The sequence below is a fragment of the Gymnoscopelus braueri genome, assembly GCF_963280865.1.
Source record: "Gymnoscopelus braueri genome assembly, chromosome: 8".
Classification (NCBI taxonomy): domain Eukaryota; kingdom Metazoa; phylum Chordata; class Actinopteri; order Myctophiformes; family Myctophidae; genus Gymnoscopelus; species Gymnoscopelus braueri.
Window position 1 is genome coordinate 1,967,435 of NC_137609.1, and position 24,404 is coordinate 1,991,838.

A 24,404-nucleotide genomic window follows, 5' to 3' on the forward strand; every position below is an offset into this window, starting at 1 on the left:
ATAAATACAATTTTAATCAATTTAAACTGTGCATAATTAGCCCTGGACTCGCAGATAAAAAAAAACGCGCTGTACAAAAGGCTCAATTAGTAATTCAGAGGTCTCCCATGAGTCACTCACCAACCAGCACCCGTTAAACGAATAAAACCCAAACTCCTTTTCCATTTGGTGAACAATTACAGTCGGACCGGTGGACACGACGGCTCCATGTCTCCCTCAACGAGCGGACGCCGTGATCTGCGCCGGTTCCTTTCACGGGGTCAGAAGCAGCTTATCTGCCCCCAGCTGAGCGCTACAGGAGGAGGAAAGCCCTGGGAGGAGGAGAGAGCAGAGGCCAGGACTCATCTGACAGGACAGGAGAGGGCAGGAGAGGAGGCTTCGTCAGTTCGATTTCTCCTCCTCAGTTGCCCCACGACCCGAAAAAAGATGATGATGAGGAGGAGGAGGATGCTGTTTTAGAGCTCCAGAAAATGGAAAGAGAGAAATCTAAGAAATAAAGAAAGAAGGAAAGAAAGAACAACAGGGCGATAGGAGGAAGGAGAGTAGAAGAAGAGGGGAATGAGGAGAGAAGACGGGGAGGGAGAGAGAGAGAGAGAGAGAGAGAGAGAGAGAGAGAGAGAGAGAGAGAGGGAGGGAGAGAGAGAGAGAGAGAGAGAGAGAGAGAGATAGGGGACTGAGCAGGGATAAAGCTCTTAACTCCCGTGGGTCGCAGGGAATAAGCTCTTAAAATAACGTTAGCGTTAATGAGCTAACTGCTCACAGAACAGTACAGCAAAACCTCTAAACCTCTAGCGCCTCAGCTAACCGCTATGCAGCGACCCAGGGACACTTATGTAACCTATAGCTCTGTCTGAAGTCTGACACTGTCACCTCCTCATTCTACTCCTCTTCTCCTGCTGCACACCTCCACAACTTTTAATTAAATATGTTTTGTATTTGCATTGCATTGCATTGCATTGCATTGTTGCCAGTGGTATAAAGTAACTAAGTACATTTACTCAAGTACTATACTTAAGTACAATGTTGAGGTACTTTAAATTTACTGGAGTATTTACTGGAGTATAAAATAATTTTACTTCTACTCCACTATATCTCAGAGGTAAATATTGTACTTTTACTCCACTACAATTATTTGAAAACTTTTGTTACTAGTTACTTAGCAGATATACATTATTACATTATAAGACATACATTAAGCACTTTAGCCCTATTTTATACATAGGCAATTTTAAAATAGCCGATCTACAAGCTATCAATATTTCTCTCTGCCAGGCCGAAAGGCATGGCGAGAGAGTATGTTTTGCACCCTGTCCGTCCGTCCGTGCGTGCGTGCGACGGTGTGGGTGTGTGTGTGTGTGTGTGTGTGTGTGTGTGTGTGTGTGTGTGTGTGTGTGTGTGTGTGTGTGTGTGTGTGTGTCCGTCTGTGTGTGTGTGTGTGTGTGTCCCCGTCTGTGGACAGCTAATCTCCGGCACTGTTGGCTTGATCGCAGCAAAAATGTGCACACACACTCCCTGGATGCCAATTCAGAACCTCTGCCCCAAATGTTTCACATGGGCCTGTTATTGCGCCACCAGGAGGCCGATTTTTGCAAAACATTTTTTTTGACAGTACTCCTACAGATGTTATCCAAACATCATGCAAATTAAACGAAACGGTTCTTTCCGATTTTTTATATTCCATCCTGATTGACATTTCGCACATTCCCACTATGTCGAGGAAGAAATGCCACCCTTTCAACATTACCTATTATAGCGCCACCAGGAGGCTGATTTTTGCAAAACACATTTTGGGATATTACTCCTTCAGATTGTATCCAAATTTCATGCAAATCGGTACACATGATGTACAGTCATGCGATCAAGACGGATATGGTTGATTTTTCATATTACATCCTGATTGGCTAAGATTGACATCTAAAGTTTGCAGGAGTGGCCCATTTTGAACAAAATGCTGCAAATCATGAAAGCAGCGCCCGATTAAAGTGAAACTTTGCATGCACATTTGCACTACGTTGAGGAACAAATGCCACCCTTTCAACATTGCCATATTATAGCACCACCAGGAGGCAGATTTTTGTAAAACGTTTTTCTTATATCACACTACAAATGTTGTCCAAACGTCACGCAAATCGTGTGACGAAGAATTTCACATTCTAGCCTGATTGGCACATTCCGAATATTGCTGGCCCACAATAACCTACCTGATCTGGCGGAGACCTGTGCTCCGAGGAGCACTTTTTCTAGTTTAAATATTATATATATAAAAAAAAATATTGCACATGCATTCCATAAATTCCATAGGGCTAGACCACACATGGGCAAATCATCAACTTGCCCCTATTGAGTGAAAGATGAACTGTTTCTAAAATAAATACAATATTTAAGGTGTTTTTAATTTTACATTTTAGTCATAGAGGACAATTATAATGTATTAAGGCATATTTTGCTTATTAGCCAGGGATCCTTTTAACCCTAACCTTAAAGAGATAGTTCACCCCCAAAATGCCTTTTTTTCTATCGATTAGTCACCACATGGAGACTTGAATTCATGGACATTTTTTCGTTTTTGTCGCATTCCGGTAGGCAGCGGTTCCGGTAAGAGACACAAAAAGTCTCCCTTGTGTCTCCTACCATGAACTATCCCTTTAACCTCACAAAATCAACTCAACTCAAGTCAAACTTTATTCATAAAGCACATTTACAACGACCAGAGGTCGACCAAAGTACTGTACACGGTCAGAATAAAGAAACAAGACAAATGACAAAGAAAGACAGATTAAGACAAAAAGAGGCAAAACAAATAATGCATTACGAACAGAAATAAAAGGGCTAAAACCAGCGTTGCAGAGTTATACATTTTTCGTATTGTGTGATCTGTCTATGTATTGTGTATTTATGTTATGTTCTGTGATTGTTTGTATCCTGATGGCTGCTTGGTACAAAATGAATTTCCGCAAGGACAATAAAGTATCTATCCATGTTGGCTCACTGGAAACAGTCTGCTACACCAGTGGGTCTCAAAGTGTGGTCCAGGGACCCTCATGGTTCCTTGAGGGGGGTTCCAAAACAGAGCCTTCATTACTATAATTGGTAGGACCTGTGAAAGAAGTAAGGAAGAGGCTCAATTTCTTTCCAGTGTGGCTGCTAGTGTTAATTTTGACAGCAAATTCTGATTTAGCCTTAGTCTTTTGAATAACACACCAGTTCATTTTAGTCCTATTTAGTCATCTGAAAAGGTTTAGTCTTAGACGACTAAATATAAAATCTTAGTCTTTCAGTCTTTAGTCAACAAAATTAACACTGCTGCTGTGCATATAGAGCCTATGGTGACACTGCCCCCACCTGGGCACCCAGCTGTGGTGCATCTGTGTTGATGGGACTGAGAATTGAAAGAGTGTGTTTGATTCTGTGTATTGTTGGATTCTTGACCTCATATTTGTGTTTGCCTATTGTCGAGTCGAATTTCACTGAAACAGAACCAAGGAATCTCCTGGGGCCTCCTGACGTAGAGGTTGGGTGAGAGGAACATATTTTTTCTTTTTATGCAATGCATTGCTATTTCCTTTTTGGACTTAGAGGATCACCAGATTTTTTTGGAGAGACATAAGATCTTTAGTCTTTGTTGAATATTACTGGATTGCTTTGGAATATATTTTCAGTGGAGTAATTTAAAGAACATTAAAGGAACTTTACCTTTATCAACTGAAGAAGGGACAAAATATCTGAATTCATTTTTCTGTTCATTTGTACCTTGAACGTCAATGCCACCAATTGCTTAGTTGAATAGAATTATTATTAGAATTAATAATTATTATTTTCGTATACAATTAGTATATTATATTTACTACTTTCTCGTTCCTTCTCTGCAATGTGTGTGTGTGTGTGTGTGTGTGTGTGTGTGTGTGTGTGTGTGTGTGTGTGTGTGTGTGTGTGTGTGTGAGAGAGAGACACCCATAGACATTTCTTTATTTTATATTTTTTTGATAAATATCCATAGACAATTATTTATTTTATGTTCTGTAAATAATGTCCATAAACATTTAATTTATATTGTATTGTATAAATATCCATAGACATTTATCTATTTTATATTGTGTAAATATCCACAAAGATTTATATATTTTATATTGTGTAAATATCCACAAAGATTTATATATTTTATATTGTGTAAATATCCACAAATAATTATTTTATATTGTGTAAATATCCACAAAGATTTATATTGTGTAAATATCCATAAACATTTAAAGGTAGGGTAAGTGATATTTTTTGGTTAAAACAAAAAGTATTTTGTTAAAAGGTTAAAATACTATATTCTGATAGTAATCATTGCTATAGAGTGTTTTTTCAGTAACAGGAGTCTCCCTGTCTCTCCAGCTCTTTAATAAACAGAAAATACATTTTTCGGTAGGTGTCAAAATCTCAGCCAATCAGGTGAAAGTACCCATTTTTAAGCTTAATTTGTATAGTGTTCCAGTTCCAATTTTGTCTGCTCATTTCTTAGTGTCATCACTTCCTTGTTTAATCTATATCCTGATTGAGTTCTCTGTCCTGGTTGGATAAAATTGGAAATGAAACTGAAACTGAAACAAAAATGCATTTTCTGTTTAATAAAGAGGTGGAGAGACAAGGAGACTCCTAATACTGAACAAACACTCTATAGCAATGAGTACTATCAGAATATAGAGCTATTTAACAATTATTTTAACCAACGCAAATCACTTACCCTACCTTTAATATGTTATATCGTGTAAATAACCACAAAGTTTTATATTTTATACTGTGTAAATATCCATAAACATTTAATATATTTTATATTGTGTAAATATCCTTAGACTTTCATATACCCGTTTGTTTTGTTTACAAACATTCAGACATAGCATTGGAAAGCACTTTGGGTCAACTGCTGTTGTATCGTGTGTGTTTGGCCAGCAGATGTCGCCGTCTCAACATTTACAGCTCCCATTGTTGAGAGCAAGAGGAGGAGGAGGAGGAAGAGGAGGAGGAGGAGGAGGAGGAGGAGGAGGCCCCGCCCTGCGGGTATGTCCATAACGTCCAGCAGTGTTGCCATGTCTGCTTTATTATAAGTAAAACCGACTTAGGGCTTTTATTTGAAAGTGACACGCTGTGAGCTTGTAGATCTGCTATTTTCAACACAAATCTTGGGGAAAAAAGTTACAAATATTTGAATATTTAAAACATTGTAACCATACAAATCTTGTATGGGGGGCCCCTGTCTGACACAACATATTTTAGATGGGGGGGTTCATGGCAAAATTCATATTAATTTGGGGGTCCTTGACATGGAAATGTTTGAGAACCACTGCTTTAAAACAACATTAGACAATACAAGTTTGAGCTGTTTGACTGACCTGCAGTGGTGTAAAGTAACTAAGTACGTTTACTTAAGTATACTTTTGAGGAATTTTGACTTTAATGGAGTATTTCTCATTTTCAATACTTTTACTTCTCCAATACTTCTCAGAGGCAAATATTGTACTTTTACCCCACTACGATTATTTTACAGCTTTAGTTACTAGTTACTTTCCAGATTTAGATTATTATCACAAAACATACATTAACCACTTCAGCCCTATATTTCGGCCATTTGAAAATAGCCGATCTACAACCTCAAAATGTGTCACATCGCGACACATTGTGAGGTTGTAGATCTGCTATTTTCAAAAGATTTGTATACATTATGAACTTGGGAAATGGGACATTCTGCACACTTCATCTCACTCCTTTTCGGATATGTTTTGATTAATTTCTCTATATCCTTTCCTTGTTTCTTTTTTTGCCATATTTTAATCTGGTATTAATTTAAATAGTTTTTCTTTGTGATTTCAAAAGTGCAAAAGAAAATAATTCTGTTTTTAGTTTTCTTGTTTTTATTTCGAACATATTCGAAATAGACAAAACAAAACAAAACAAAACAAAACAAAACAAAACAAAACAAAACAAAACAAAACAAAACAAAACAAAACAAAACAAAACACAATGATTACTTTTACTTTTGTAGCCCTGAAACATGACTGTCATAAAGCGTCATGTGAACCATGGCTATTACTTTTGGTACTTTAAGTCTATTTTGATGCCAATACTTGTGTACTTTTACTCAAAAGTAAAAAATGTTTACTGGACTTTTACTTGTAACAGAGTATTTCTACACTACAGTATTGATACTTTTACTTAAGTAAAAGTTAAGTAAAAGATGCGAGTACTTTTTTCCCACCACTGCTGACCTACCCCTTCACTTTTTTTTGTGGGGCTTTGTTTCCGTAGAACCTGGCAACACAGATCCAGGAGGAGCAGAGAGCAGACTCTTCCTGCTGCTTGTTTGTTCTACAGGTGTTTGGACCCGATGCGTCTGTTTGTCTGGCTTTTTCGAGCCGTTTCTGCTAAACTAAACTTCAAATAACACTTTAAAACTCTTCATTCTCTACTTAACGCTTCATTTAAAGGTCTAAATAGAGCTCTCCAGAGGACAGAACCCTCACTTTAAAAGGACTTTTTTATTGAAAAAAGTCTGTTTGTTTGTTTATTTTATTACCTGCGTCAGCCCGTCCGCTGTCCACCATGATGAACAACATGACGTCATACCGGACCATTAGCGTGTCTTCAGATCCGTCGTCGTACCGGACCGTGCCGGTGTCCTCGGTTCCGGTGCAGTACACCACGCTGAACGGTGCCTATACCACGGTGAATGGCGCTTCCGGTGGTTCCGTTGGTTCCGTTGGGTACCAGCTGGTTCCGGTACAGCAGCAGCAGCAGCAGCAGGTCAGTGTTGACAGTTGTGCTTATTATTATTTATAAGCAGTGGTGGAAAAAGTACTCAATTTTTTTTACTCAAGTAAAAGTATCAATACTGCAGTGTGGAAGTACTCCGTTACAGTTAAAAGTCCGGTAATCAAAATTGACTTGAGTAAAAGTACAAAAGTATTGGCATCAAAATGTACTTAAAGTACCAAAAGTAAAAGTACTCATTATGCAGAATGTCCCCATTTCAAGTTTTCAAGTGTATACAAATCTTGAAAGGTCTCTGAAAGGTATACAGGGCTGAAGTGGTTAATGTATGTTTTGTAATAATAACAATAGTAACAAAATCTTGAAAGTAACTAGTAACTAAAGTTTTCAAATAATGGTAGTGGAGTAAAAGTATAATATTTGCCTCTGAGATGTAGAGGAGTAGAAGTAAAAGTATGGGAAATTGGAGATACTCAAGTAAAGTACAAATACCTCACAATTTTACTTAAGTAGGCTACAGTAAGTAAATGTACTTAGTTTCTTTCCACCACTGCTTATTATTATTATTTTTGGGCTTGTTTTGGGCTTGTTTCTTTTCTCTTGTAAATATTGTTGGTTGCTTGCTTTTTTTTTAGGGCTTGTTTCTAAAAGAGTAGTGGCTTATATTTGGGCTTCCTTCCTAAATGTGGTTTAAACCAGTAGTTCTCTAGCCGCAAGCAACTCTTACATTCTCTTAATATCTGGAATCTAGAGTTGCAATACCAACCCTTGACAGCCCATACATTCAATTGTACATCCATTATTTAAGTGTTGGAGTTGGGAAGCGCTCGTTAACGCAACATCCTGCTGTCTCCTGCATTATGTGACATTTATAAACAGGTGGTACGCAGGACCATTGAGCGATTTCCAACGAGCGCCTCCAAACTCCAACACTTACAAAAAAAAACACCTGCACATCTGACAGAAAGTAGCTCATAACATGTTTATGGTGGATTTTTATGAAGCAACCACTTTGCAGATAGAAAGAGGATTTTTCAAATTCTCCGTACAGCTGCAATGTTGGTGAGTTTAAAGTTTTTTTAATACAATCAGATCAGACTTTTCTGTTTGTTTGGATGTATGGGCTGTCTAGGGTTGGGTTAATTTTCATGTCAAGGACCCCCCCCCCCCTACCCCCCAAATTAATATAGTGCCCCATACCAGATTTGTGTTGCAGTTGAATAAAACATTCCCTTTTTTTTCAAGATCTTTAAAAAAAATAGCAGATCTACAAGCTCACAACGCATCGCGAGCTTGTAGCTCGGCTATTATTTTATTTTTCCGATAGCTGATATATTATATTATAATATATATATTATAATTCTATATTTAAAGTGCTCATGTGGCCTATTCTGTATAGTCGGTTCTTTTGGGCTTGTTTTCATAAGACCCCGGTTGCTCGTTTCTCTCGCAAACTCTGGCAACACTGCAGCAGGTCCACTCCTACATGGTGCTGTCTCCGGTGAACCCGGTGGGTCCGGTGAATCCGGTGGGTCCAGTGTACCTGCAGAACCAACAGTACCTGCAGAACCAACAGTACCTGAACTACCAGAGCTACCCCAACTACCAGAACCTGACCAGCCTGGGCACTCTGCCCAGGATCAGCGTCAGCAGCAGCCAGGACGAGGCGGACCTCATCTACAGACACCATGACGTCATGGGCGTGAGTGGACTAGACCATGTGTGTTGTTGTTATCATAGATAGAGAGTATGCACATGCGTCACGTTTCCACTGGGACACGCCCCCATCATCTCTAGACTGAGTGGCAAAACATTGAGCAGCAGGCACGTGCACACATAGACATGAAAGGGGGCTCGAGCCCCCGTCGGTAAAAAAGTGCCCTCTCCAGACAAAAAAAAAAGAAAAGAAAAATCTATTATCCCCAAAAAAGAAATGTGCCCCTAGAGGGCACATTTGCCCCTAGCGGCCTAACGGTAAGGCCGACGGAAATGGCAGCGGATGTGCTGGATGCAGCTCAAAGTGAACTTTACTCAGGTATCTAGTTTGTCGCCGTCCGACCTTCCTAGCCCGTATTATTAAAGAAAACGGGCGACAATGGCCAAAACTCTGCGTTTTGTTTTGGCCATTATCTCTGGAACAGAAGGTCCAATCTGCTCAGTTCAAAGCTTGTTGGATGCGTGACTTTAAGGACATTAACGCAATGACACATTTTCGGGTTATTTGGGTTTTCGGGCCTAAAAGTATTGTTTGGTGCCCTTTTTGAAATTCCAGCCCCTGCCTCCAAATCCCTCTGACGTCCCTGTTGAGCAGCATGGAGCATTGGAGTTTGGAAGCGCTCGTTGGAAATCACTCAACGGTCCTGCATACCACCTGTTTCTAAATGGCACATGCAGGAGGCAGCAGGACGTTGGGTTATTGAAAACGAGCGCTTCCAAACTCTAACACTCTGACACAAAGAATCACCTGCATGGAATTTATTGACAGAAACTAGCTTATAACATGTCTATGGTGGGTTTTTATGAAACAAAAACGTTGAGGATAGAAAGAGGATAATTCAAGCTTTCCGTACAGCTGCCATGTTGGTGAGTTTAACGTTTTTTAATACAACCAGATAGGACTTTTCTGTTTGGATGTATGGGCTGTCAAGGCATTCCCGCATAACTTCCGGGTACGATGATGTCACGCGCATAGCCTCTAAACTGTGGTTCTCTCTCAGAGTTACAGACCCTTAAGGAACTCTGAGGGTCCCTGGACCTCACTTTGGGAACCATTGATATGTTGTACATTATATTGATCATATAAATATATACACAGGTATCAATTATGCTTACGTAGATGAGTGATTCACCACATAATGTGCAGTGGGTCAAGCAGATAAATAATCATAATTCATAACAATGTAATGTAGTGTGTTGTTCATAAGTCTGATGGATCTCTCTCTCACTCACTCTCCCTCTCTCTGTCTCTCTTTGTCTCTGTCCCTCTCTCTGTCTCTCTCTTTGTCTCTCTCTCAGGGCACCACTAGAAAGTCTTCATCAGTCTTCAGTCACTCTTCCAGTCCCATCAAGAGTCCAGTTCCCAGCATGGATGAAGAGGAGGTTAGTACACACGCACTTATGCACGCCCGTATGTGTGTGTTTGTGTGCACATTTTTGTATTGCTGTACTTCAGGACACATCAAAAGCAATCTCTCATTACAAATGCAACTTTTACAAAAAAGTGTTTTTTGCACTTGTAACCAGAATCCCCTAAACCTAACCTCTGACCCCTCAGCCCTGACCCCCGACCCTGACCTGAAGGTTTTACTAACTGTAATCTGAGCCGTAGAACCACACACACACACAGCTGGAGGATACGTGTTTTGATTAATATCATGTACAGTAATAACTCACGACACAGTGAACACGCACCTGTAACTTGTAGTGACATGTTTTATATAAGCGAGGGAGAGGGAGAGATATTTTGGTGTGCCGTGGGCGCAAAAAAATTAGATTTGATGTCTTTGGTCAGGGCCTCAGCAGTAAAACGAGGGCCCTCTGGCCTAACGGCTCCCATGCCTTGCTCAAGGGAACAGCATTAGTGGTTGGATTTGTCCTCTTACCTGATGAATGACAAGCTTAAAAGGCAATTCAACGTGATTTACGCACATGTACGTATACCATTACGACGAGGACAAAATAAAAGGACTTAAAACTAGAAAAAGTGCTCCTCGGAGCACAGGTCTCCGCCAGGTCAGGTACGTTATTGTGGCCTCCTGGTGGCGCTATAATAGGCCAATGTGAAAAGGGTGCCATTTCTTCCTCGGCTTAGTGGGAATGTGCATGCATTCATGATTTGAGGCATTTTGTTGCAAAAATGTGTTTTGCTAAAGTAGACCTGCTGGTGGCGCTATAACAGGGCAATGTGAAAAGGGGGGCATTTCTTCCGCGGCCTAGTGGGAATGTGCGTGCAAATTTTCACGGAAATCGCACGCTGCGTTCATGATTTGAGGCATTTTGTTCAAAACGGACCAATCCTGCAAACTTTGGAAGCCAACCATAGCCAATGAGGATGGAATATGGGAAATCGGACAGATCCGTGTTGATCACATGGCTATGGAGATACTGTGTACCGATTTGCATGTTTTTTGGACAAAATCTGTAGGAGTAATAGCAAAAAATGTGTTTAGCAAAAGTTGGCCCCATGGTGGCGCTATGACGGGCTGATCTGAAAAATGTGGGGCAGAGGTTCTGCTGTGGTATCCAGGGAGTGTGTGTGCACAGTTTCACAGCGACCGGGCCAACGGTGGCGGAGATTAGCTGGTCGCAGACAGAAGGACGGACACACACACACACACGGACACACGGACACACGGACGGACACACGGACGGACGGACGGACAGGGGGTAAAACATACTCTCTCGCCATGCCTTTCGGCCTGGCGGAGACAATGAATATAACGAAGAATACAATTACAGTGCAGAAGGCATGAAAATAACTGACATTTGTAGTCAGACCTGCAGTTTTCTCGGAGTTTGTTACCATATTATGTGGAGCATAAGACTTAATGATTAGTTGTGATTCTAGAACAGGGGTTTAACGTTTTCAGGCCAAGGACCCCCCAGCTGAGAGAGAGATGAAGCATGGACCCCCTCTATATTGTATAAAAAAGTGTTGCAGATGAAACTAATTATTTTTTAACTTGGTCTGCTCTTTTTTTCCCTCTACACCTAATACCTCTTTGCCAAAAAATAGCAGATCTACAAGCTCACAACGCCTCGCAGCTGTGAGCTTGTAGATCAGCAATTTTTGGCTAAAGTTCTCCTCAGAAAAGGGATGCTAGTGGTTAATGTAAAAAAATATCCTATCACACAACGATTTGGCGACCCCCTAGGGGTCCAGGACCCCCTGTTGAAGACCCCTGTTCTAGAAGTTTGTTCCATAGTATGTGGAGCATAAACCTTAATGATTCGTTGTGATTCTAGAAGTTCGTTCCAGATTATATGGAGCATAAAAACTGAACGTTTAGTTGTGACTGTAGGAGAATTTGTGTAAAACTCAGATGGTTCATGGCGTAGCACGAGCTCAGAAATCACCCCTAGCACCTCTCTCTCCTTGTATCCTTTCTTCTGTCACCGGTCACTTGTTCTTCTGTTTTTGTTATTTAGATTTGCCTGCTATCCTAATAGTTTCTTTGAGGCACTACCAGTGGTGGAAAAAGTAATACTAATGTTTTACTTAAGTAAACGTATCAATACTGCAATGTAGAAGTACTCTGTTACAAGTGAAAGTCCGGAATAAAAAATGTACTTGAGTAAAAGTACAAAAGTATTGGTATCGAAATGTACTTAGAGTACCAAAAGTAAAAGTACTAAAATGTTTGAAAATAGCCGATCTACAAGACGCGTTGTGAGCTTGTAGATCGGCTATTTTCAAATAGCCTATGTATAAAACAGGGCTAAAGTGGTTAATGTATGTTTCATAATGTAATAATTTATATATGCAAAGTAACTAGTAACTAAAGTTTTCAAATAATTGTAGTGGATTAAAAGTACAATATTTGCCTCTGAGATGTAGTGGAGTAGAGGTAACAGTATAGACAATTGGAAATACTCCGGTACTGTAAAAGTACCTAAACATTGTACTTAAGTACGGTACTTGAGTAAATGTACTTTACACCACTGGGCACTATATGATTCACTCATGGTTACTCTGCTTGTTCTTATCTCACACGGGCAAGTCTGTCTGGATAAGAGTGTCTGATGAATGTCTAAATTGTGGAGTGCAGTAGTATTTTAAACCTAATGCTTTATAAACCAACAGTAGTATTTTAAACCTAATGCTTTAGAAACTAAGTAACCAACGGTAGTATTTTGAAATCTATCGTTTGACATACAGTATAAATTCCTCGCTTTGGGTGTGCCTGCAAGCTCCCCCTCAGCCGTGTGTGTGTGTGTGTGTGTGTGTGTGTGTGTGTGTGTGTGTGTGTGTGTGTGTGTGTGTGTGTGTGTGTGTGTGTGTGTGTGTGTGTGTGTGTGTGTGTGTGTGTGTGTGTGTGTGTGTGTGTGTGTGTGTGTGTGTGTGTGTGTGTGAGAGAGAGAGTGTGATTCATGAAGCTGGTAGCAATTTAAACTAACCGGTGTGAACTGGTTAGTTTAAAAAATGCCAGGAGGCATGGTGTGTATAAGGGTGTGGTGTCAGAGAGTGTGTGTGTGTGTGTGTGCGCGTGTGCGTGCGCGTCAGAAGGCATGCTGGTAGTAACATCAGCATATGGAGTAAATGTTCTCCCTACAGCCATGAAAGTACTTTGATGTGCTGATGACATAACCAGACCAGGTGTTCTTCTCACTAGTAAACACAGCCTGGGGAAGTGCTGACAGGACAGAGATATTAATTCACAAAAATGTGTCTTATTGATAATTTACAAACAATACAGAAGTGGGTGGAGTTCCCAGATATTTCTAAAACTACGACCTGCAGCCGTGAAAACCCTAACCCTACTGCCATGTGTGGTATCTGGACAGTGTGCAAGTCAAAACATATTAAGAAATGATACTATACTAATCTAAAGTCAGTTTACTAAAGTAAGAGAATCATGAATGTGTTGTGAGCCAGCCTGCCATCTGCTACTCAGAGTGTGACTGGTGAAATTGCTATATTCTAACGCAGCAACAGCTGCAGCTGAGCCAAATGGCCATTGTGTTGCTTTTATCTTTGGTACATACCTTATATGGCTATCATTGACCCCCACCCCACATGCTAATGCATTCTAATGTGTATAAAACAGTGACTGTAAATGACTAGTTAGTTAGTACTGCCAGGCCGTGAGGCTGGACAGGAGCTCTGCTCCTGGATGATATGCTGCTGCTGCGATGCTGTACTTGCGATGCTGTTTGTTTGTTGCTGAATAAACCACTGAATGGAACTTGGAAACCCTGACGTCTGTCTCTTCTCGCTTCTTCTCCACTTCTTTATTACCACCAACAAGCCTGCTAACACGCGGTCTAATGCCTCATCATATACGACACATGAAAATACTTCAGCTTGTCCTAGTTGTTGGGGATGTGACAGGCAGACAAACAGACAGTGGTGTAAAGTAACTAAGTACATTTACTCAAGTACTGTACTTAAGTACAATTTTGAGGTACTTTTACTTTACTGGAGTATTTCCAATTGACTATTCTTTTACTTCTACTCCACTACATCTCTAGCCTGCTGCAACCCTCCTGATTTCGTGTATAAAGGGGCGTGTGTATAGAGCCGGCGAGAGACGGCGCCTGATCCCATTGGTTCACCGATCTGTCCGTCAACCCCCGCCCCGTTAACACAACATTACGAGCGACGCCCACTGCACTCTGGTTGGTTGGGAAATGAAACACTTCCTCATACCCAGTACAGGCTATAGTTGGGCCAGGCTTTTATTTTTTAGCAAAACTAAGCAATAAAAGCCTGGAGATCGAGGCTACTACATCTCAGAGGCAAATATTATACTTTTACTCCACTACAATTATTTGAAAACTTTATTTACTATGTAGATTTAGATTATTATTACAAAACATACATTAACCACTTCAGCCCTATATATTTTTTGGCCATTTGAAAATAGCCGATCTACAAGCTCACAATGTGTCTCGATTGTAGATCGGCTATTTTCAAACGATTTGTATACATTTTTAATCCCACTGTCAAAGCTGGTATGTGGACTTCACGTCTGCTATACTATTGTGTAATTGTATAGCAGACGTGAAGTCTACCAGTGGTTCTCAAACTTTATCAATTCAAGGACCACCATAACTCTCAGAGTTACAGACCTGTAAGGGTCCATTTGGTTCCATTTGTACATTCTCAGAGGTACATACATGTAAGGGTCCATTTGGAACCCCCTCAAGTAACTCAGATATACCTCAATATTTATGTCTTATTTAGTCCTAGTCTTAGTCTTTTGAATAACACCATTTAGTTTTAGTCCTATTTTAGACCTCTGAAATTGTTTAGTCTTAAGGTCCTTACACACCGGGGGCGATTTTTTTCATGCGAATGATACGTTTTAAAAGAAAAACCTTATAAAGTCAATGCAAGCTTCCACACCAGTTTCGCGGAGCGAAAAAAGCGTCTTTTAATTATTCGGAACGAGTCCGAATTTTGCGTATATTCACATATTCGCCGGTGTGTAACCGCCTTTAGTCTAGTCTAAATATCAAAATCTTAGTCTTTTAGTCTTGGTCAACAAAATTAACACTGAAGTGAAGGCACCGTCGGGAGAGAGAGAGAGAGAGGAGGAGAGAGAGGGGAGGGAGGGAGGGAGGGAGTTGAACTGTACAGTATGTTTAGTTGAATAGATGTGTCAACACTCGGAAAGAGAGAGGGTGGAGGTAAAACATCATGTTTAAAAAAAAATTACATCATTAACCACTCCGTCTGTCAACTGAACATGTTTGCTCAATCATGCACACACACACACACACACACACACACACACACACACACACACACACACACACACACACACACACACACACACACACACACACACACACACACACACACACACACACACACACACACACACACAACCGCCACACAACTAATTAATTGGTTAAACTCTAACCCTAAACCTGACCTCTAAATGTCTAACCTTAACCCTAATCCCAATCTCTAATAATCAAATAATAATTTCTTCTCGTGAAGACCAGGACAATGGTGTCACAATGTCAATGGCTCATATTCTACTATACTTGTGGGGACATTTAGTCCTCACACGCTGTGTCAAACACCCCTTTAAATGTGGTTTTTAAATGTTTTGACATGTTTTGACATGCTTCTAAATGTTTGCAAACGTGTCTACAAGTATTTCAATGTGTTTTACTTTAAGTGGCTCTAAATGCTCTAAGTGTGGGAGATTCTCTTCCCACAAACACAGAATGTCGAACATTCACATTTAATTACAACACACACACACACACACACACACACACACACACACACACACACACACACACACACACACACACACACACACACACACACACACACACACACACACACACACACACACACACACACACACGTTTGTTCTGCTACTCTGTTCTGACTCAACATTTTGATTTTATGAATGCCATTTTTTTAATTGCCATTTTTAACCGGAAGGCTAAAGCCGGAACATTTCTGATCAACAAGCTCACAACGCATCGCAATGTGTTGTGAGCTTGTGCAATTTTTTGGTGCACAACACCAGTGCACAACTAAGTGTTAAATCAGGCTTAACTCTATCTCTAATCCCTAAACCTGACCTCTAAATGTCTAATCCTAATCCTAACCCCAACCTGAACCTTTTTCTTATTGTAAAAACAAATCTTTTGGTTCTCACAAGTATAGTAATACAAATGCACGCAGACACACACACACACACACACACACACACACACACACACACACACACACACACACACACACACACACACACACACACACACACACACACACACACACACACACACACACACGGATGTGGTATAATTTGCGTTAAATTAACATGAATCATCATAAACTGTCAATATGAACACAACTATGACATACATTCATGTCAGTACATACTGTAGTTATTACATGACATGTTGGTATATTTATTATAGCCGCAAACCCATTGTGAAGCTAGTGTGTGTGTGTGTGTATTTTGTTAATCGTATGAAGAGTATGGTATCCATGGCAACCTGGGTTTTCGATGCATGTTTGACTATTTTTTGATAATATGGTGACTCAAAAGAGCAAGTTATGATTTTTTGCCACGTGTTTAATGTTTAAAATGTTGGACTACCTCCACACAGACGAGGCCTCACGCCCAAGATGTGACTTAATAGGGAAATCTTAGATTGCGTCATATAAGAACTGTGTCCCAAAAAAAAACACCTCAGCCTGTCAGGTATGAGAGTCTATGACTTTTTATGATATTGAGTTACATTTGATAATGTCTCTGTTTGGATTCTAATTTTTTGGATAACTTTGGATAAATGATTACTTTTTCACCGTCAGTTGACGCTTAACAAAATGTATGATGCACCGCGGTGGATTCAAACCCCCAGACTCTGTGGTGGTGGGCAGGTACTTTACCACTGCTCCACCCGAGCTCTAAAATGTTTTCATACGTAGTTATATACATAATTTAGTGTACCGTGTACTACCGTAATGTTTGTAATTCATGTTGAGTCAGAACAGAGTAGCAGAACAAACGTGTGTGTGTGTGTGTGTGTGTGTGTGTGTGTGTGTGTGTGTGTGTGTGTGTGTGTGTGTGTGTGTGTGTGTGTGTGTGTGTGTGTGTGTGTGTGTGTGTGTGTGTGGAAGGGATTGGACTTCTGGCAAAGACATTTAAATATATACATATATTTTATTTTGGCGTCTATTTTTAATTATTTAAAAATACATTTCTTTTTTTCTTTGCATACTGCATTGGAGTGAAGCATTGTTTACACTCCATTGAGGAATGCGGTCCGTCCTGTGTGTCTGTGTGTGTGTTTGTGTGGTGTATCCTCTGAGAAATCAACCCAGGGAGAATCTTATCTTCATCTTCCTTCTTCTCAACATATCCAGTGACCTTGTGGTGACCTTGTGTCTCCTGTGTAGCCAGTGGAAATGTATGCCTGCTGGTCACGTTGTCGCTTCTTATGGTTTTAGGACCATCAGTTAATTTGACCCTGAAATTAAAGGGATACTTCACTTTAGGGCCGGGGACACATTTAAAAAAAATATTAAAAATAAATGAAAAAAGTTATGGAAAATTCATGGCCCCCTCACGCATTAGAGTGTCCTACTAATGCGTGAGGGGGCCATGAATTTTCCATAACTTTTTTCATTTATTTTTAATATGTTTTTTAAATGTGTCCCCGGCCCGAGAGTGAAGTATCCCTTTAACCAAAGTTTAACAGTTTGAAAACCAGTGTCCTAGTACAGTGGTTCAGTGGGTTCAGTGGTTTCATATATTTCACTGCGGACCCCCTTCTCAAAAAACATTTTGTGCTAAGGACCTTCAAAAGCAAAGATTTGAGTAAAACATGTTTGCTTAAAAAAAGATGTATATATAAAATAGCAGATCTACAAGCTCATAGTGCGACACGAAAAACTGTATGGGTGCTCACAAAAGCCTAGAAGTGACACAAACATTTTTAAAAGTGAAATATCCCTAAGAGCTGTGCTAAAGAATGTTCAAACATACAAGCTCACAACAGGCTGCTTAATGTCCGATACCGTCAAATTGACCTTCTCATCACAACAGCTTACTTTAGTAAAAACGGGATTTATATCAATGGGATTTAATATCCATCTCCACTAGTTTTCTGACAGATGCTTTTTCAGGACAGTTTTGAAAGAAGCCAGTGATTCACATCCTTTTGATGGATGATGTCAGGGCATTTTACATTTTGGTGGCGGGGCAGCGAACTCCCATTTCAAATTGCGTTGATTGACTTATGATATAAACAACCAACACAAGTGTTAATATCCAGACATGACATCAATCAGTTAAGAATTAAAGTGCAGGATCTCATGAGACCTAGAGACATGCGTTCCTGCGCTGTCAAACTTTCAATGCGCAGCGAGGATTTGGATTATAGAAACCAGCTACTGTAGATAGGTTTACTTTCATTTCCTGTTTTACGGCTCGTCGGCTCGTAACAAGGCTTTGCTCTCAAACATACAGTAGCCCATACAGTACATGGGCAACTGGCGGCCCGGGGGCCACATGCGACCCCCACCTTCACTGAATGCAGCCGGTTAATACCGGATTACTGATAAATTATTGATTTCAGCTGTTACAATTCCAAACATGCAAACATAACCGGCTTAAATTACTTCAGTCTATATTAGTAGCTTAATGACTAGTATTCAAATTATATTGTCTTTTTTACAGTTAACATAAGTATAACTAATTGCATTTGAAATTAAATAAAAATGTTACTTTTCAGGAACATTTTGTGGATTTTGTGGATTTAAAAAAATATATAGCAAAAATGGCAGATCTACAAGCTCAAAACACATCGCGCTGCGACGCGTTTTGAGCTTGTAGATCGGCTATTTTTGCTACTTTTGTGTGACAGAGAATGGCATTTTAAAAAGTTTAAATACGGAGATAAGAGGTGTCTGTCCGACAGTATATGCAATGTGGACCTCTGGAGTGAGTGTGGAAATAATAGTGGCCCTCTCCATCATCAAAGTTGCCCAACCCTGTAGTAGCTGATAAACAGACAACTAGGAAAGCAAAAGCTATTCTCCTTTCTTCCGCTCTCCTACGCTCCATTTGAGTAGTCTACCGGGAACACAGGCCCGGGACAGCTGTTTTGTAAGACTTGTCTGAAATCAGTGCAACAAGAACGTGCCTTATAATAATTATTAGAATGACCCAAATTGATTAACATTTAAATAAATAAAATTACAAATATGTCCCAAAATCGCCCCATAAAAACAACCGACGATTGCACTCATCCAATTGCCGATTGCCAATATATTCGCCATATCGTCCAACCTTAGCACATAGTGAAGGCTTTCCTTAGTGTTGGATCAGTCACAGTGCTCAGGTATTCTGCCACTGTGTCTTCTCTGTTTAGGGTTAAATAGCATTCCTCTCTCTCTCTCGCTCGCTCTCTCTCTCTCTCTTGGTCTCTTGCTCTCTCGCTCTCTCGCTCTCTCGCTCTCTTTGTCTCTCACAGAAGTTCAGCAACTTGACTCTTCTGTATTCTCTCCTCTAGTGTTACACACACACACACACACACACACACACACACACACACACACACACACACACACACACACACACACACACACACACACACACACACAGTGAGAGGCGAGGTGATGATGTCATCTGTTTACATATCAGATTACAGAGCCTCTTTTCTCACACACACACGCACACGCACACGCACACACACACACACACACACACACACACACACACACACACACACACACACACACACACACACACACACACACACACCTATCTAATTCAAACGAAACTCCTCTGTTATTTGATGTTAGCTTTGATAGAGTGAGAGTGAGTGATTGAGCACATGTGTTAGGTTTTAAACTTTTTTTGAACAGCCATATAAATCATTTGTGTGTGAATGTGAAACAGGCCTCATTCATAAACCTGTTTTTGAATGTATTTATTTATTCTCTATAATTGTTATCCCACGATTTTTTGCCTATGTAATCCTGGGCACTACTCTCCCTCTGCCAGCCTAGGGAGAGCCCAGAACTGAGCTCATGCTGAATCATGAGGCAGTATAGAGACCAGGATTACTGCATGTTTATTGTGAGGGTGCCTAACCCAGGGAACACAGGGAGAACATGCAAACTGTTCTTGAATTTAAACTTAAATTTAACTTACACCTGATTCATAGAAAATAACTAAGACAGTTGCGTCTATTACTGGCTCACCTGCCAGTGAGGTGCCCCCACCGGGAGGACGTAGGGCCTCCATCCTACTCCTCCCGTTCATCATTCCCTGCTGACAGGCGCCGCCCCCAGTAAGCTCCCAGAAACAGTAAGCTGCGGCACGTTGTGAGCTTTCCAGTGAGAACATGCACATAGGCCATTTTTGGCAAAGAGGTTTGGTGTACTGGGGAAAAAAGGAGCAGGCCAAGTACAGATTCAAAGGTCAAGTTGACTAAGTATTGAGGATTTAAGTCAGGGGTGGGCAACTTTGATGATGGAAAGGGCCACTATATTTCCACACTCACTCCAGAGGGCCACATTGCATCTGCGTCTTTTTTCATAAATTAATGCTGTGCTTCGCCATTCTTTGTCACACATAAGTTGCAAGAATAGCCGATCTACAAGCTCAAAACGCGCCGCAATGCGGCACGTTTTGAACTTGCTATTTAATTTTTTTAAATTGTATTATATAGCTATTTTTTAATTCGAATCCTGAAATGTAACACTTTTATTTCATTTCAAATGCATTTAGTTATACTTATGTTAACTTTATGACCTTAAATACAAATGCATTGGACATAACAAAGACAACAGAATTGTAATACTAGTCATTAAGCTACTAATATAGACTGAAGTAATTAAAGCGGGTCATGTTTGCATGTTTGCAATTGTAATAGCTGAAATCAATAATATATCAGTATTCCGATATTAACCTGTGGGCTGCATTAACTCTTTAACTGCCATAGTGTATACATTAAAACACTCACCCACTGCCAGAGATTTTGAGATTTTCTTAATTTTTCAAGTAGTCACAGAATATTTATCTCCATCGATCCCCTGATGGTTGCTAATCACTGAGGGTTTCACTGTGTGGTTTCACAAATGTCAACGAGGTCATCGCGACCTCGTTGACATTAATTGTCCGCCTTTGAAAATAACATGTCTCGACCAGAAAATTAGGAGCCGAGACACAGCATTACATACAGCATTTTTAAGTAATAAGTTAACCAGGAAGTGAATGGAGCAGTAAATCTTCGGATCGCGTTATCTCTGGTTCTGTGTGAAAAAAATATATTAAGTGAAGGTGGGGGCCGCATGTGGCCCCCGGGCCGCCAGTTGCCCATGGATGATTTAAGTGTGGTTGTACACTACAGAGGATGGACTGGAATGTGCTTGTGGAATTTCGCGTGTCACAGTTAATGGGATTCACACCGACATCCCATAATCCCACAATATTATATATGAACTCACACACTCACCCAACTGCATTACAACCTACAGTAAATTCACCCTATACTTAGTGCTTAAGTACTGTGCGTTGTTGAAGTACATTTACTTTTCTTGAGCATATCTTTCAATCCTTCTACTCCATTACATTTCAGAGGGAAATAGTGTACTTATTATTTTTATTCCACTACACTCATTTGAAAAAAAGTATATTTACAGGTTGCTTTGCAGATTTAGGTTATTATTACAAAACATACATTAACCACTTAAATAAAAAATAAAACCCTATTTTATACTAAAATAGCCGATCTAAGATCTTGTAGGTCTGTTACTTTTGTGAAATGGGACCTTCTGCATAATGAGTGCTGCAAGTATATTTTGATGACAGACACCTTTGGGTACAGGATTTGTTTTTGTCTGTGTGTCGGTGTGTTTGTCCGTGGCTAATCTCGTAAACCGCTGCACATTTTTGTGTGCCGCTGCAAGTAGAACAAGAAACCTAACCCCTGAATATTGTTCAAACCACGACTGTTTTTCTTTAGTGAATTCATGACGTCACACACCCACCGTCCTTCCAGGCTATGACATCACAGCGTTTGCAAGCATGTCACTTTTCTTTTTGAATGAAATGTCCCATAAATAAACGTCATTTAGCAAATGTGACCATCGTTAGGCTAAGGCTTCATGGTTAGGCTCAGGGTTACTTATTAAGCATCATAACAACTTCACCTGAGAAGAGATGTACAGGCAAGATCTGCACAACGGCACCACAGACAGAAAAATTGTCTGGCTGTGTTGCTCGTTCCACGAATCCTTTCTAGTTGTACCTCGTTGTAAAGGTTAACTCTTTGACTGCCAGAGTATTTTCATAATGTACTCACCCAATGCCAGTGATTTTCGTGTTTTATAACCTTTTCAAATGGTCACAGAATTGTTATATCTAGAGATGCCGCGATCCGATTAACAGATCGGATATCGGCCCGATATCAGCAAAAAAATGGATATCGGATCGAATCGGATCGCAGGAAAATGACCGATTAAACGCTGCGATTAAAACACTCCAGTACTCCACTCCAGCACTTCTAACCAGCACGTTGTGAAACTTTTCTGGAGGTTATGTTCTCTGTGAGTAATATCACTTGATCAATCCTTTTTTAACATTTAGTTTTAACATAAAATCAGTAATAAAAAGTAAAGCGGAGCGTGGACCGCGGTCGTGGCCGTGCGCCACATGTTGTACGGGCTGACACATGCAAGCAACACAGAAGTGCACAGCGCGTCCTTATCAAGACTTTAACATTCTCCGTCACTGTCATCCACACAAGTATGTTTATAAATACCTTGTGACAGTTAAGTTATATCACCAGCCGATCAAACAATACGATTTGAAACGCAAATGACAGATTCTGGCTGAATTAACAACACTGGCTTTTGCGACGCGAGCCTCTCTCGCAGTGTAAATCAGGGGCCAAGGATTCGTCAGTGATGTCACATCATCGACGAATCCTTGGTACCTTTATGCCGTTCTACTTCCGTGTCGCATAGCACTGACATCACGGTCGAATCCTTGGTATCTTGCAGAGGTGGGACAAAGTCCCTATGTTGCAAGTCCAAGTCGAGTCTCAAGTCTTTGCTCTCAAGTCCCGAGTCAAGTCCAAGTCAACACAGCCAAGTCCCAAGTCAAGTCCAAGTTCTCAGCTTTTTGTTTCGAGTCCCACACAAGTCCTTAGCATTTTGGCTCGAGTCCCACACAAGTCCTAACCTTTTGTTTCAAGTCCCAAACAAGTCCTAACCTTTTGTTTCGAGTCCCACACAAGTCCTAACCTTTTGTTTCGAGTCCCAAACAAGTCAAAATGTTAATTCAAGATATGTAAAGATTTACATAAATCATGAGCATTTTTCACAATTTGCATTTGTTTTAAAACAAGGGTTCTTCCAGGCCAACAGAACGCAGATACTGTACTTTTAATTTCCTCCTTGAGGACAGGGTTTAAAAGGGCCCTTTTTAATGAATATAATGTAATTTTGTACAATCTGTATGGTAGAGTATGTTACTACAATATAACTTATACAATCAGGGTGGTTGTATTTTGTCTCCCTGCTCTTCTATTGAGACCTTTAGATAATGTCAAAGGCCATGTCTCACCTAGACACAGGATCTGACACAAATTCAGTGTATCTTCTGAGCAAGCAGGCAGGCTCTATTATCACAATGGTGAAATTTCAGCACTTGCACTGGAAACCGCGTTCAAATCCGGGGTAGAAGAGGAAATATATATAGCGCTGAAGTGGTCAATGTATGTTTTGTATTAATAACCAAAATCTACAAAGCAACTGGTACCTAAAGTTTTCAAATAATTGTAGTGGAGTAAAAGTAGGCTAATATCTGCCTCTCATATGTAGTTGAGTAGAAGTAGGTAGCTGATATATTGCACTTTTACCTTAGCGCTAGGTATACTCTTGGTTGCTTGTTTTTGCAGAAAATGCACTTAAGACTTCTGGTGATTAGTAGTTTCGTTCCCTACCTATGTTGAATGCACTTACTGTAAGTCGCTTTGGATAAAAGCGTCTGCTAAATGACTGTAATGTAGAAGTAAAAGTACTGAAAATTGCAAATACTTCAGTAAAGTAAAAAATAAGTCAAAATTGTACTTAAGTAAAGTACTTGAGTAAATGTACTTAGTTACTTTCCACCACTGGTTATAGTTTGTTCTTAGCACGCAGTAATGTTAATGTGAAGTATAGGTCTTGCCTTGCATACTGCTTTTCTCGTCTTGTCTTCCACCTTGTAATCTTTAAAACCGAAAGCTATAACTGCTGGAGTTGACATTTTATTCCACCTGGCTTCAGTTCCAGCAGCGACGGCAGGAGTGAAGCCGGTGTGTTGTTTGTTTGGTAACGTGCAACATGTGGGCCAGTGTTGCCAAGTATCGGGAGAGAAACAAGCGAACCGACTTCCAAAAACAAGCCAAAAACATTTGGATTTCTGACTAATAACATTATAGTTGATGCACACTTTTTAAAC

At 40.3% G+C, this 24,404-nt stretch overlaps 1 protein-coding gene across 3 annotated transcripts in view; it reads left to right on the forward strand.

Annotated features, from left to right (window-relative positions):
* The first annotated feature begins 6,327 nt into the window (after positions 1 to 6,327).
* pof1b (POF1B actin binding protein) overlaps positions 6,328 to 24,404 on the forward strand; it is a 69,250-nt gene continuing 51,173 nt past the window's right edge. For 2 of the 3 annotated variants that reach the window (XM_080435575.1, XM_080435577.1), the window contains exons 1-3: positions 6,328 to 6,780; positions 8,219 to 8,449; positions 9,763 to 9,846. In XM_080435575.1, the coding sequence (XP_080291701.1) occupies positions 6,580 to 6,780; positions 8,219 to 8,449; positions 9,763 to 9,846 (516 nt within the window). In that variant the 5' untranslated portion in view covers positions 6,328 to 6,579. The remainder of the gene's footprint in view (positions 6,781 to 8,218; positions 8,450 to 9,762; positions 9,847 to 24,404) is intronic. The other variant, XM_080435576.1, reaches the window with a different exon arrangement.